This window comes from Rhopalosiphum padi, chromosome 2 (genome assembly GCF_020882245.1).
Source record: "Rhopalosiphum padi isolate XX-2018 chromosome 2, ASM2088224v1, whole genome shotgun sequence".
NCBI classification, from domain to species: domain Eukaryota; kingdom Metazoa; phylum Arthropoda; class Insecta; order Hemiptera; family Aphididae; genus Rhopalosiphum; species Rhopalosiphum padi.
The window spans coordinates 21,359,598-21,374,929 of NC_083598.1; the positions used below are offsets into that span (position 1 = coordinate 21,359,598).

At 28.6% G+C, this 15,332-nt stretch overlaps 1 protein-coding gene across 6 annotated transcripts; it reads left to right on the forward strand.

The window, feature by feature from the left end:
* The first annotated feature begins 1,247 nt into the window (after nt 1-1,247).
* LOC132920195 (protein retinal degeneration B) lies at nt 1,248-13,420 on the forward strand. Of its 6 annotated transcripts, XM_060982378.1 has the most exons (27): nt 1,257-1,725; nt 1,957-2,114; nt 4,292-4,462; nt 4,528-4,675; nt 4,758-4,961; nt 5,122-5,261; nt 5,330-5,447; nt 5,528-5,885; nt 5,966-6,126; nt 7,068-7,169; nt 7,269-7,424; nt 7,489-7,651; nt 7,716-7,933; nt 8,020-8,139; nt 8,201-8,285; nt 8,359-8,471; nt 8,554-8,724; nt 8,781-8,909; nt 8,965-9,113; nt 9,190-9,306; nt 9,379-9,487; nt 9,581-9,737; nt 9,808-9,957; nt 10,593-10,773; nt 10,856-11,124; nt 11,557-11,642; nt 12,039-13,420. In XM_060982378.1, exons 3-26 carry the CDS (start codon nt 4,385-4,387, stop codon nt 11,600-11,602), a joined length of 3,642 nt encoding a protein of 1,213 aa, XP_060838361.1. In that variant the 5' UTR covers nt 1,257-1,725; nt 1,957-2,114; nt 4,292-4,384; the 3' UTR covers nt 11,603-11,642; nt 12,039-13,420. The 6 variants fall into 6 exon arrangements, with proteins under 6 accessions (XP_060838359.1, XP_060838361.1, XP_060838357.1 ...); XM_060982376.1 differs by lacking the exon at nt 11,557-11,642 and having other exon boundaries at nt 1,248-1,379; XM_060982374.1 differs by lacking the exon at nt 11,557-11,642 and having other exon boundaries at nt 1,957-2,220.
* Nucleotides 13,421-15,332: the final 1,912 nt, after the last annotated feature.

Sequence of the window (15,332 nt, forward strand, 5' to 3'; positions counted from 1 at the left end):
TGCTTCTGCCAACTATCCCCAAGTGACCTCTGAACAAAATCATTTATTAATTAATTTAATAGTTTTTTTAAAAATCAGAATAGACGCTGCTGTCTCCGGCTTTTACTACATAATTTTATATTTAATTACATTTTTTTATTTTTTAAATGAATCTTCCTATTGGTGTCCCTAGAAATAGTATTGAAATAGTAATAACTGATTATTTAATTTTATTTTATATCAATATAATACCTAATAAGTAATAAGTAATAACAAAATGCTTATGAAATTATGAATAATCTGCATATAGGCGTATAGCCGTATTATAGGTGTACTTTATCCTATGGCTATTGTACTTGTACAGCTATACAATTTATAATAATTCATAGTTTAACCGTGGTTAAGACTTATGATACCTATTGCATACATTAACGTAAAAAAATATGAATAATTCCTATTATAAATATACTCTGATTACAGTTCCTACCAACTACCTAGGACCTATGGTCGTAACATACGACTGCGACGCAATGAAGAGATAAACTTTATTCTATAGACTTTGCATACCTAGTCCTCTTTAATTTAACCGTAAGTCTTAATAACATCAAACTGAATCTACGTTGATGTCGATATGTTTATGTATAAACTAAGTAATTTAATTCATACCAGTGGTGTATATAAGGGGGTAGAGGTTCGACCCCACCCACCCCTCCGAAATTTATTGTTACTACAATGTACGCATTTATTCAATCAATTTATTATATATATTTTTGCGAACCTGCCTCGAAAATTGGATTTTTTGATTTAATTTAATTATTTATTATTAAAATAAAGTTAATTTATAATATTTATTCATTATATTTTTTTTTATAAGCCTCTCCCCCCCCCCCCCCGAAATTAATTTCTATATACGCCACTGATTCATACTTTAAAGCAGACTGTATAGGCTAAATTTTAATGTACCTACCAAACAAAACTTAATCTGTCCGTCGTATACCCCCCACCCCCACCCCCTTAAAGATGTCACTAAAAAAAATAAATGTTGAGCTTCGATATATACCATGTATTATACTCAAATAATAATATCTTACATAGGGCGGACATATAAAAAAAAAAACTGCACCTACAAACCTAATCGTTTTTATGCATAAATACCCGTGTACGCCGATTTCGTCGTAGCTGCGTTTTTCGCGCCGTTTGCGCGCCAGCCCGACAGACAGCGTTGTTGGCGGCCCGTGGCTCATCTGATAAGGTGTAGTAGTAGTAGTTGTTAACGTGAAAAAATTGGCTGGACGACGACTGCCGCTGCTGGCGAGGTGCGCGGTCGAAGTTCTTGTAAACTGCTCTTGCCGTGCGCGTCGCCTCGACGTGTGTTGTGATCGCGTTTCCATAAAATATAGGTAATGACATTATTTTAACGCTCTCGTGTCCGCACCACACCGACTGCCGACTGTTATTACCGTAATCCGTTGCGTATACCGTTACGTAGTAATACGTACAAAAACGAGCGCGCAATTATGCAATAGAACAAAATTATAGTTATTTTATAAAGCGAATATATTACCTTATAGGGTACTCTTTATTTTAACATTATTCTCGACCTGATAGGTAGGTACTTAGTACTTACTAATATTATACAATTCGCGATTATCGTCGTTAATCAATCGAAATGTGTTTAACCGCATGATTCATCGTCCTCGCAAGAATTCCCATCCATTTTCAAACACGATCTGACTGAGAAAAATGGTAAATATCCCAAAAATCGTATCTAAGTTACTTACCTACCACCTATCTTTTTTTCTTCTCAAAATTTCAACTAATTTTATTTTATGCACTATACTTATCTAAATCAATATCAAGTAATTATTTGTGTAATGCACCTCCCCTTCAAACATTTTCATTTGTATGTTTTTTTCTTCCTAATCCAGATAACATACTTGCAATATATTAATTCTTATTTTCTTCATGTTGACACAGGATGTATGCGGTTGTGTTATTGGAGCTCAAACCAGTGGTGGATCTAGTCAGATTTAGAAAACTACACGGGTCATCCAACGTCAATAGATTTTAATTTGACCTATCAAGAAAGTAATGTTCTGAAGCTTAGAGAGGTCACTCGTATTTAATAGAACTAGGTATTTATCAAAAATATCTATAATTATAATTAAATCTTCATATTATAGCTGACCTTCTCAACCCCTCCATAGATCCACCACTGATTGAAACCCAAATTATCATTGGGTATGCTAATTGTTATAATTTAAAATTTTGTAAAATGCATTATTTTCATCAGTATAGAAAATGAAGAATACAACTGCATAAATACAATTTTTTATTTCAAATGAAGGTACATCAAATTGAAAATGTTTCAATTGTTTAATAATGGAACATCTGCATGAAATTTAATACCTTATATGTATTAACCTTCATATAAATAAGTAGTAAAAAGTTCTTAGATTGATATTTATGCAGCTGTAGCTCTTATTTAATTTGTCTTTTAATTTATGACGTATTTAACAATTGTGTCCACATAATTTTTCATTTGCAGATGCATGTATGTTACCTTAATGTTTATAATTTAAAAACACCCAATATTGAAATTTATATTTGTTTAAATATCTATATTAGTAAACTAGTAGTGGATTGTAAGGTAGGTTTTAACTTAAAAAATGTAATTTCTAATTTAAAAATTTGAATATCTATATTGTTTTTATCTAAATTCATAAATTACTTAGTTAATTTTTATATTACAATTTTCATTCTTAAATGGTATTTGCTATAATTTTATTTCATATCTTTCTATTTTAAATATTTTATTAGAGAATGGTAGCACACTATTTCTTTTCTCTCCGACCCACACACAACTGCAAATATTAAAATGAATTGACATATTACGAAATTTAAAAGTTAAAACTGTTATCTAATCTAATATGTACAAACAATTGACGTTTTTCCTATATTTAAATTAATATGCAAAATATAAGTATATAAAATATAAAATATTACAAATTAAAAATACTCATATATTTTAGAAAAATTGAAATATTTTAACAATTATTAAACAAACACAGATAATGATTTTAATTTATGAATTTTATTATAGGTTAATTCACTTTAATATTAAAGATATTACCATATAGTAACATATAATTGGTTTTGAACACCAATTTACTATGTTGCACGTCAGTGTGATAGAGAAAACAAATAGAACGCTGACATCTTCTTAAGTACAAATGATATTTTTATAGATAATAATTTTCCAAGAATTTAAATGAATAATTAATACTTTTATTTTTATTTGACTTTATAATTAAAAAAAAATATTAAATTTACATTATCTAACCATATAGGAGTATTTCTAAGAAAAACATGATTTTTTTATAATCATTCATTATTCTTTAAACAATTTAAGAATCTATTATTATGTTGATACCTAAACATGGAATGTCATATAGTGGGGTGAGAATATTATACCCAAAGCTACATAGCACAATTATTATTTATTAGGTGTAACTTATAATATGTGTTTATTATGAATTCTCTCTCCATCACTTCATTAATTCTATTTATTTTTATCTTGTTTAATCAATAAATATTAAAATAATAATAATAATGTTTATACAAATAAATATTTCTTTGATAATATTTACATATTCAAAAAAAAATAATATTAAAGTAAATTAACTATTATTTTGATTTAATTTAAAGCCACGATATAATCGAAATGTTTTTTAAAACATTTTGTTACCAATGCTGTTTGTAATAAGTTAAATATTTATAATTTTCCCTCATATTTTTTTTAATGAAATCATTATAAATTTGTTTTTCTAATGATTTTAATAGCCATATTCCTCATAATACATTATTAGTTTAATGCTTATTAGAATTTGATATTTATCTCAACTATTTGATTTATTTGCCAAACCAAGCAGTAAAATTCTATTTTTACTATTATTTACAGAAACTTTTATATTTTATGTTAATATCAAGGCTATGATTTCTTAATGCCAATATCCTTGTTAGTTGTGTGTCCTGAATTTAAAGCAGTCTGTTGATTGAAGAAGCCAAACTAAAAACTAATCATACAATGAAACCTTATGCCATATCTGTGCAAATACGCTTTAATACTTAATGGCCTTGAGATACTATTTCATGCTCTACATTACACTTAATTTAAAATAAAAAAATTCTATAAACAATTAAATATCTACGTGTAGGTATATATTATAATCAACACTTTTGTAAATTAAACTCAGATCTTCTGAGATATGGCTTAACTCCAAGTATTTACTGTTTCTCTGTTTGTTCTCAGATACCATATCTACAACTTTTAAAATGTAAATGTGTTATTAACAATTTTGCTGAATCCAATTTAGTTTGAAACATTTGGTGAGAATAATTCAATATGCTGATCAAGGAATACCGTATACCGCTCCCACTCAGTGTGGAAGAGTACAGAATCGCTCAGCTTTATATGATAGCTGTAAGTAATGTTAAATAAATTGTTATAAACAAGTAACTATTCTATTAATGAATATTTTCAATTAGAAAAAAAGTAGAGAAGAGAGCAAAGGAGCTGATAGTGGAGTTGAAATATTAGTTAACGAACCTTATGAAGGTGGCCCTGGTGGTGATGGAAATACTGGTGGTGGACAGTATACAAGAAAAATTTATCATGTTGGAAGCCACTTACCAGGTAATACAACAAACAAGAAAATTGTTAATAATTTAAAAATAGATGAAAGTTAATCAATAATTGTGTAATGAATTATCTACAGGTTGGTTTAAAGGACTATTACCTAAATCAGCATTATCTGTTGAAGAAGAAGCGTGGAACGCATATCCATACACAAAAACTCGATATACTTGTCCATTTGTAGAAAAATTTTCATTAGAAATTGAAACCTATTATTATCCTGATAACGGATCTCATGATAATGTGTTTAAGATGTCTCAAAGTGAAGTTCGAAATGTTTCTGTTGGTATGTATAAAATTTATTTATTTATTTGCTTATTGTTTTGATATTGTTTATTGTAACCATTTTTTAAATTAAATTACAGTTTGATTTTATAATGGATACTATTCAACAATAAGTTAGTGTATAATTGATATTAATAATATTTACATGTATTTATCTTTAGATATAATAGACATAGTGAAAGACCAATTATATGGAGCAGACTACATTAAAGAAGAAGATCCAAAATCATTTGTGAGTGATAAAACTGGTCGAGGTCCTCTGTCAGAAAATTGGATATCAGAATACTGGAAAGAATGTCAAGTAATTTAAACAAAACATATAATATAAATATAAATATGTTATCTATAATTTTTTACTGTCACATTTAGAATAAAAGTATGCCCACTTCATCAGGAAAATCTATTATGTGTGCATACAAATTGTGCAAAGTAGAATTTCGTTATTGGGGTATGCAAACAAAAATTGAAAAATTTATACATGAAGTTGGTGAGTTTTTTTTTTATATTTACTAACTGTAATTTATTAATATGATTTATATATTGTTATTGAAATGTATTTATAAATAGCTTTAAGAAAAACTATGGTTCGGGCTCATCGTCAAGCATGGGCATGGCAAGATGAATGGGTAAATCTAACAATGGATGATATACGCCAGATCGAGCGTCAAACTCAAGAAGCTTTGAAACGAAAAATGGGTAGTAGTAGCAGTGACTCAGAGATTTGTGAAGGAAATGATGCTGTAGATGATACAAAAATTGCAACTAATTTAGCTGCCACTATGGGTAGTATAGAAAAAAGTGATCTAGAAGTAGCCACACCTGTTACGTCGAAACGAATGCAAGATTCAACTCTATATTCTCCAGCGCCATGTGTTTCTAGCAGTTCTGATACCATATCAAGCAGTGTTCAACAATCATCAAGCATGTTAGTTCTAAAACATTTCTAATACATTTTTTTCTAAAATAAAACTATAAACTTGTGGTTTTTATTTTTATTGCTATTAGGAGAATACCCGTGAAAAAAAATTGGAACAATCCCAAATCACAAGTACCTTCACCAGGATCTACTCAAAGTTTTGATACTGCGCCTAATTGGAGAATGGAAAGTTTGATTCGAGATTCAGATTCAGATCTGAGTAATGATGATGAATTTTTTGATTGTCAAGGTAAATACAATAATTTGATTATCTTCAACACAATGTTGAAAATCAAAAATCTTTTTTAATAAATAGGAAATATTTGAATATTATTTTTAGTTTTGTGGCATTTTCAGCTCAACACTTGTAGCTTTCGACTAATTCTTATATACTATTACTAAATCATGTCCATACACAAAACTTTTTATTTTATAATTTATATATCTTAATTTTTAATATTAAATAATAAATAGTAATTACTTTTAGCTTCCTTGTAAAATAAATTATTGTAAGAAAAATGTTGTACGTCACTAGGTTTTTTTTTCTTAAATGATTTCTAAAGTAGGTTTTAGTATAGTTTTTCTTATTTGAATAATTCAAATAATAATAATTCATATAATTCTATTGTACAATAGCAAAATAAGAAATATAAATAATAGACAAGTGCTTCTCAATCTTTTTAGCACCACAAAACAAATTGTATCCACCAAATCTATCTTGGCCATAATTTGACTGGACAAAAAATTTTAAAAAGAACAACTAATCTATATTTCTGTTGTGTTGGAGGTAGGATGCAGTGGTAGAAAGAACTAATTGATATCCAATTTGATAATGTTGGTCATCTTATCACAATAAAAAATGTATCAACAATACCGTCGTTGGAAAAACCTTTATACTTATAATAGTATAATAGGAATAGTATGACAGTTTCTGTATAATTTTTGGAATTTAAAATACTTTATTATTCATAGCTTACGCAACTTAAAATATATAAACTTCTCATGATCTATTATTAGGTTGCGAACTACAGTTTAAGAAACTGAAATAGACAATCATTGCATAATATGTATTATGGTAATATTTTAAAATGGACATATAAGAATAACTTAAGTAAATAATTTGTATAATAATTATAAAAGCCCTATACCATTTTCAATAAATTAAAACTCTAACAAAACTTTTATTTTCAGAAACTTTACCGACTTCTGAAATTGTTTCTCTCTCTAAATGGAGTTCTTTAACAATACTAAATGAACAAGAATTTGATTCGTCCAGTATTCCTGACAAAGAAGGTTACTATTTGAAATCTTAGACTTATGTCATTAGAAATATTTTTAATGAGTAATTATTAATATCTTATAAAAATGAATTTATAAATGTATTGTTTACAGAAGATAGTATATTTTCTCCTGTATATAAGAAGTCTTCTCCTTTTATTCAACGTGGTCATAGTGTTGACACATGTCCAGGTTCACCAATAATTAGTAAAGAAAATAATTGTCAAATAAGTACACTTTTGATGATAATACATTCTGGCAGTGTACTAGGTAAATAATATATAAATATATATTAATATTTAATTATAATTTACTTAAATAAATATTATGTTAGATGCTAATTCAGATATAATGGCAAAGAAATCAGATTTCACTACATTTAGAGGAGCATTTGAATCAGTTATGCGACAACACTACCCAAATATGATAGGTCATGTTGCCATGAGGCTTATTCCTTGTCCATCTATATGTGCTGAAGGACTTAGCGTATTATCAAAGTAATACTATACACTTAAACTATGTTTTAATATTTTATTTAACAATTCAAGTAATTATTTTTAGGTTAAGCCCTTACAGTTTTGATGTATCTCCATCTGGAATGGAATGCACAAATATTACACATGATTCCGTCCCAATTGGTGCTATTCCTATATTAGCTGGTTGCTCGCATGATTATAAAGACATTGTATCTAATGTTATCCGTATGGCAAATCAAGTATATCGAGAATTTATCAAGTCAGACGAAGGGTTTGGATTTAATGGCCGAGTATATTTTATAGGTTTGTGAAGTTAATTAATTTTAAATAATAAGTATTTGTTTAATGTATGTTGTTATTTTCACATATTTATTTAAATTTTTCTATAGGTGATTCTATGGGATCTGTTATTGGATATGATGCTTTGTGTAGAAGTCCTGATTCTCATTCATCACATGACGCAAGTAGACATAGTACTCCAGAACATGTGCCGAAAAAAAGTGACAACGGTATAAATAAATATTATGAAATACTCAAGATTTCTAATGATAGCCTATTAAATTATTTCAGATGATTGTACTTCAGTAGGTAGTATGGACTCTTCTTTTAAAGTTTTAGTTACTCCTCCAGTTAGAAGAAGATCATCATCCACGAGGTTCTTTTTAAAATTAAGATTGTATTTTTATTATTATTACATGGATATTAATTGATGGTCATTATTATTTCAGTGACAGTAATGTTTGTTTGGACTTTGAAGTTAACGAAATGTTTATGTTTGCATCTCCATTGTCACTTGTATTAGCATTTAGAAAAATTTCAGCACATAAATATGATAAATCAAGTAAATTCTTGTTGTGTTCACTAATAAATACATTCTATGTATATTTTAAATTCTTTCTCACAAATATTTTATTCTATTTCAGCTTCAATTCAACGTCCAGCATTGCAACAAGTTTACAATTTATTTCATCCGTCTGATCCTATCGCATCTAGATTAGAACCATTAATTTCTGCAAAATTTTCAATTCTACCACCCGTTAACATCCCTCGATATCAAAAATATCCTCTTGGAACAGGACAACCATACTATTTGTGTTAGTGACCAAGCAATGAGTAAAATATTTTGTTATTAATTATTCTTTCTGTATAGTAGAAGCAGTACAAACAAATCCTCAATTGTTTACGGAGCACAATCATGCCAGACGTACATCTGAAGCAAGTATTCTGAGTACAGTTTCTGGGATAGGTGATACACTTCCAATCCAAGCAATAAATAAATGTAAGCTATTTTTTAACTACTGTTACTACTTATTATAATGAGTCTATTATTTTAGTGACAAAAAAATGGTGGGGTTCTAAAAGATTGGACTATGCTTTGTATTGTCCCGACGGATTGTCAAATTTTCCCACAAATGCTTTGCCTCATATATTTCATGCTAGCTATTGGGAATCATCTGATGTCATTGCATTTATTTTAAGACAAGTAAAAATAGAATATACAATTTAAAATATATAATAATAGTCTTTTAAATATTAACTGATTTTAAATTTAATTTTAGTTTGCTATATTTGACTATAACAGTTCAGTTGGAAATGAGGAAAAAGAACTGGCAACTTTTAGCCCTAGTCAACCTAGAGAAAAATGGCAACGTAAAACTACTTTCATTAAAATAAAAGTAAAGAATAGTAACATATACTGAAATATAATATGCCATAATAAAAATATTAATCATTTTAATCACATACAGAATTCTACTGCAAGCCATCGAGCAAATGATGTGATAATTCGTGAAGGTTTGCCACAAATAATTAGTGCCCGTTTTATTTATGGACCGTTTGATATGTTTTCATTGGCTGGTATATATTTGTTTTTATATTTTTAAAACTAATTTAGATAACTATTAAGTACTATATATTCTATTTTACATTTGTTGAAATATATTTTCTTAGGGGAAAAAGTTGATATTCATATAATTAGAGAACCTGGTAATGGAGAATGGACACATTTAACTACAGAAGATTCAGATAAAAATGGAAGAGTCACCTACACAATACCTGAAAATAAATCTCTTGGATTTGGAATATATCCTGTTAAAATGGTTGTTAGGTAAATATATCATTATATAACTCATAATATAAATGTAAACTATTTTAATAAATGATAATTTATTTTTTAGAGGAGATCATACTAGTGTTGATTTTCTGTTAGCTATTGTTCCACCTCAAACTGAAACTGTTGTATTTAGCATAGATGGTTCATTTTCTGCCAGTGTTTCTGTTACTGGCCGTGACCCAAAAGTTCGACCAGGCGCTGTTGATATAGTGAGGTAATGTATACCAATATATTTTATTTACCTAGCCACTTAAATGTCAATTTTGGCAAACTTATTCATTAAGTTTAAATAATGTGTAATTCAGTAATTGGCTTATGGTTAATGACCAAAATATAAATTATAATCATTTTTCATAATATAATGAATAATTTGTATAGAAAATTAAATATTTAAATTAATGTATACATTAAATTATAAATATTAATAATATTAATATAATAACTAAATAGAATATTTAAAAAAACAAAACTCTAAGAAATACTGGTTTTAAAATAGTATCATAAAAATTAAACATTATATACTTATTTTCTATAAATGAAATAGAAAATAACTGAGGAAACCAGTGAATAATTATAATTTTTAATTTTTCTACTATACTGATATATTAAGTATATTATAAGATAGTAGATATAACTGTTCTATATTTATCCAATAGTCAGTTATTTTCCTCTTTACTTAAAAAATAATATTATAATAAAGTAGATTTAAAAAAATTGGTATTTTTTAATTTGATTTATCACATAGTATGTTTAATTTCATCTGCTTAAATATAATGTTATATCTATAAAAGTAGTTAATAATTTGTTGTGTAATAAATTGAATAATTTAAATGATTTGTATGGTTTTAGACACTGGCAAGAATTAGGGTATTTAATAGTTTACATTACCGGAAGACCAGATATGCAACAACAACGTGTTCTGTCATGGTTGAGTCAACATAACTTTCCGCATGGACTAGTTTCATTTGCCGATGGTCTTTCTACAGACTTTCTTGCTCACAAAATCACATATCTTAAGAGCCTTGTGCAGGTAAATATACCACATAAATCAGTGAAATGTGTTACACCAACAAAATTGGGATTTATTTTTTAAATGTAAATTTCATTTTCAGGATCATAAAATGATAATACATGCAGCTTATGGAAGCAGTAAAGATATTTCTGTCTACAGTGCATTAGATCTGAAACCAAAACAAATATTTATCATAGGCAAAGTCGGTCGTAAACATCACTCTATGGCAACCATATTGAGTGATGGTTATGCCGCACACTTATCAGCCTTACAGTGCCATGGAGGATCTAGACCAGCTCAAGGAAATGCTCGAATGCTTTTGACCTCAAGAGGACGCTTTGGACATAATGCTTCAATGAGACGTAGAAGGTTTGTATTTAAAATATGTATGTTTTTATGACATCAGGGATTACAATATATAAAATATAAATAATCAATGATAAATACAATAAAAAAAAATTAATTTTTCAAAATGTATTTAACTAATTTTTATTACAAATATAATGTAACTGATATTACAGGCCAATAGTAGATACAACACAATCATAAGGTCTATCTTTGAATAAATTTTTCTTAAGAGTTATCATTAATTTTTCTGTTTTTACATTAGACTCTTCTCTAAAAAAATTGCATTAACATTTATATAAAAATACCCGTAATATTGAATATCTCACAAGTCACAATATTTTTAAGATATTAGACTCATTTATTTTTATGGTTTTCATTACCAATTAAATTCATAAAAAATAACCTTCAGAAGTTATTCTTAAAATTATTGTGACCTAAACTTGTCTTGATCAGGTGTCCCGAGAAGAGATCTGGCGATACACATGGTTCCAATAATTGATCCATACTTGACCGCATATTATGGTGCAAGTAAATGTCAGGTAAACAATATGAAAATGTGTTTTGTGTGGAACAAAAAAAAAACTGCACACTAGTAAAATTGATTTCTTTCTTATCCCTACCCATGCTTTTGTGTCTACCTAAAATGACTGTAGTAAATTACACTGGATTCTATAATTGAAACACTATATCATATTTTTTCAGTTGTCTTGTTTTTTATCCTTTCATACCTATTAGTATACATATGCTTGATTGTCCCTGCACTACATCCATACACTACAATAATCAATTATGATACAATTATTGTTATTATAATTTTTATGTATATGACCATTTACTGTGTATACTATTGTCACTATAAAACGACCACATACTGTATTTTTTATATTTTGTATATTCAATTTTAATAAATATCTTTCTTAAAATAAATTTAACAGATCTGCAAAAAGGACAACATCGTTTCCAATTTGTTCGATGACCCGATCCACAAGTCGAAACAGATATGATAATCTTTGATGTTGTTCTTGGTCGTGTTTTCAACACCATTCCTCAGATGGTTCCTGATGACAGCGGCGTAAATTATGTCTGTGTGCATTTATTAAAAAATTTGTTACTGTATGATTGTTGTAAGCTGTTATCATTATTATTGTTTTTGTAGTAATTGTTGTCTTTTGAAACTATAATATTTCTTACTATTAATGTCTCATTGTCTTTTGTCTTAGGTTCTTTGTATATACATTCTTTGTGTATTGTTACCAATCTAGCACATTCCTATTTTTTATTAATTTTATTATTTTCATTCTTTAATTGTAATATTGTTCATTATGTTTTATAAATATTAATCATTTCCATTTTATTCTTATTTTTTAATTGCACTGTTATATTTGTACAAATTTAATTTTATTTAATATGTCGAGATCTTGTATCTTACCAATCATCAAAAAGGCTGTGCCGAGGATATTGACAATGTTCAGTACAAAATCTAGGCTGCTAATATTATTGCCTTTATATATATATATATATATTATTTTTAAAATTATTGTTTCTGACATTTTGTTTAATATTTAAATTTTAACTTCTTATCTTGATTGATTCATTTAAAATCAATATTAAACTCCTTTAAAGTCATATTTTCTAGTCAAATGTTGATCAAACAAAATTCTCTATTTTTTTAATAAAAAAAAAAAACGAATACAAAAACAAAAATACTCAAGTGTAAATATTTTTTTCATTAGCTATAAGTTATTATTATTATTATTATTACTATTATTATTAGTAAATGGAAGATATTATTGTTATGTAAAAATGAAAAGTATGTGATATTTTTTATTTTCATTTTTATATATGTCTGCAGTAGACTAATAAATGGAATAACTTCAAACTTATTTGTAAATTTTTTTTCTTAAGTATTTTATTATTAAAAAAAAATAATTATGTACTTATGTGTAATAATTACACAAATAATGTTTTGATGATTTGTCTCTTCTCCATATTCATATTGTAATCTCAAGTTGTAAACTTTGCATCTGATTAATATGACACCTCTGCTAAACATATTTATTAAAATATATTATATTAATAATAATTATAGTAATTAGAAATTGCGGTCGGATGTAAATTTAATATTACTATATAATGTTATTATTATATCGAAATAAGTTGTTAATATCAAATCTTTTGTGAGTAGTTTTTTTTTTTTTGTGTATTTTAGTCACTATTATGTTATTACTAATAAAACATTAAAAATGTAAAACTATAATACAGTTTAATATTATAGCTGCGTGCAATGTTATTTAATATATAAGATTTATGGTTCTTATTGTTTGTATTTATTCTCATCAATTTATAATACTCACCTACAACTAATTAACAGTAAATTACATATTTTATTTACATAGATATGAAAAAAATGTATTTTACTAGCAACAAGTGAACATTTCAAACAAATAATTGCTGACCTGCAGTTTTGGAGTAACACATAAGTCTATATAATTGGTTCATATACTATATAAAAAAGGAGAAAAGTAATTAACCGCTCTACCAACAGTAGGTGACATGTGTATTCATTGAGGAGTAATAATCACTAATGTATGTGTTAAATTTATATTCAATGATAAATTATAAAGAATATAAGAATTTCTAACTACAAAATAATTTGACAATGTTCGTGATATTTACTAATTTCTTCAAAATTCTAACTTTAAACAAGTATAAAAGAAATAAGATGATTCATAGCTAGTAAATGTACTACTTTTGAGGAACATTATATTACATTTTCAAGATTTTTGACAGAAAAACATTTTATTGACTAGTAGGTAATAGAAAAAAAATATAAACATTGATATTATAAACATTTTGTAAGAATTTCAAGTATCTACAGTTATTCGTTTTATTAAGTTACTTACCCAAAATAAACAAAATCAATTTCGTCAACTACAGATTTCACATAATATTAGCGTGACAGCTGCGGTCGGACGGACGGTGGCCACTGGCCACTCTTGGGAGGTTGATGCACAACATCCGGGGTCCTTCAGCTTGTAGGAGGCGACTTCTTATGTCGGTGGCCTACAGCAAATTGCTGTATGCATCTCCGGTCTGGTCACAGTCGGCGCCCGGCGGTGAACATAACTCAGGATAGAACGGCTCTTGATCAGGCCCAAAGAGGTGCTATAGGACTGTGTCTGATATGGCTGCTCAGGTTCGGACCAAAATGCCTCCAGCACACCTTCTGGCTGACAAACGTCACAGAATTGAGGTGCGCAAGCGTGGAGTCGTAACTGTAGCAGACATCAGGAAGCAGAAGCGTGAGGTGATACTGCGCGATTGGCAGGAGCTATATGGGACCACACAACGGTGGTAGCGTGGACGCGGAGGTTGATTCCAGATATCCGGAGGTGGGTGTGTCAGTCAAGGCTCGAGTCTATGTCCTTCTTATATGGCCCAAGAATTGTATGGACATGGATGCTACCTATAGAAAAAGAGGACGGCAGTTAATCCGGCGAGGAGCCGGAAGATATAGCAGTACATACGTTGTTCTATTGTCCATTCTTGACGGATACTAGGCGCTAGATGAAGCAAGCCATCGGTTGGCAGCTACGGGTTGAGGATGTTCCTGGTATCATTCTGCTGGGGCCGGAGCAAGAGCTTCTCCCGGACGATATGTCAAGGAGATGACGGATTGAGGCGTCGCCGTCGGGGTAAAGATGCTTTGACGTTTGGCGAGATGGTGGAGACAATACTCAGGCAGAAGGAGGTTGTAGAGCGCGTAGGCAAACAAGAAGAAGACGGCTAGATTAATTATGGTTAATTCTGTGGGCCGAAATTCATCTATTCAGGGGGATTAGAACCCCCCCCCCCCACCTATGTACCTATTACATTATTTTTGAAGTTGGTGATTAAACGATACGGGTTTGGATGGCAGTATTGTGGTTTCCATCCATTCCTTGTTCTTGGAAAGAAAGAAAAAAGGTAGTTTCTAGTAGGAAATTGGATCTAATTAGTACTTTGAGGGGTCAAAAGTAAAGAAAATCTTAGTATAAGTACTTTTTTAAATACTACAGAAAAAAATAACGCATAACCAGTTTTCAACAAAATCAATTTTGTTTTACCTAGGCCCCCCTCCAGACCTCTTCGACGTTCTTACTTACAACAAATATTTTAAATTATGTGATAATTTAATAATTATAATTGATTACATAATACCTATTTTGGAAACCATTGGGAATGTTATT

What these genes read in the sequence shown, in the direction of transcription:
- LOC132920195 (XM_060982376.1), top strand. Translation starts at nt 4,385, where the DNA reads ATGCTGATCAAGGAATACCGTATACCGCTCCCACTCAGTGTGGAAGAG. An exon ending in GGACTTAGCGTATTATCAAA is followed by an intron (nt 7,652 to 7,715) that starts GTAATACTATAC and finishes AATTATTTTTAG; the next exon opens with GTTAAGCCCTTACAGTTTTG. An exon ending in TTGCATTTATTTTAAGACAA is followed by an intron (nt 9,114 to 9,189) that starts GTAAAAATAGAA and finishes ATTTAATTTTAG; the next exon opens with TTTGCTATATTTGACTATAA.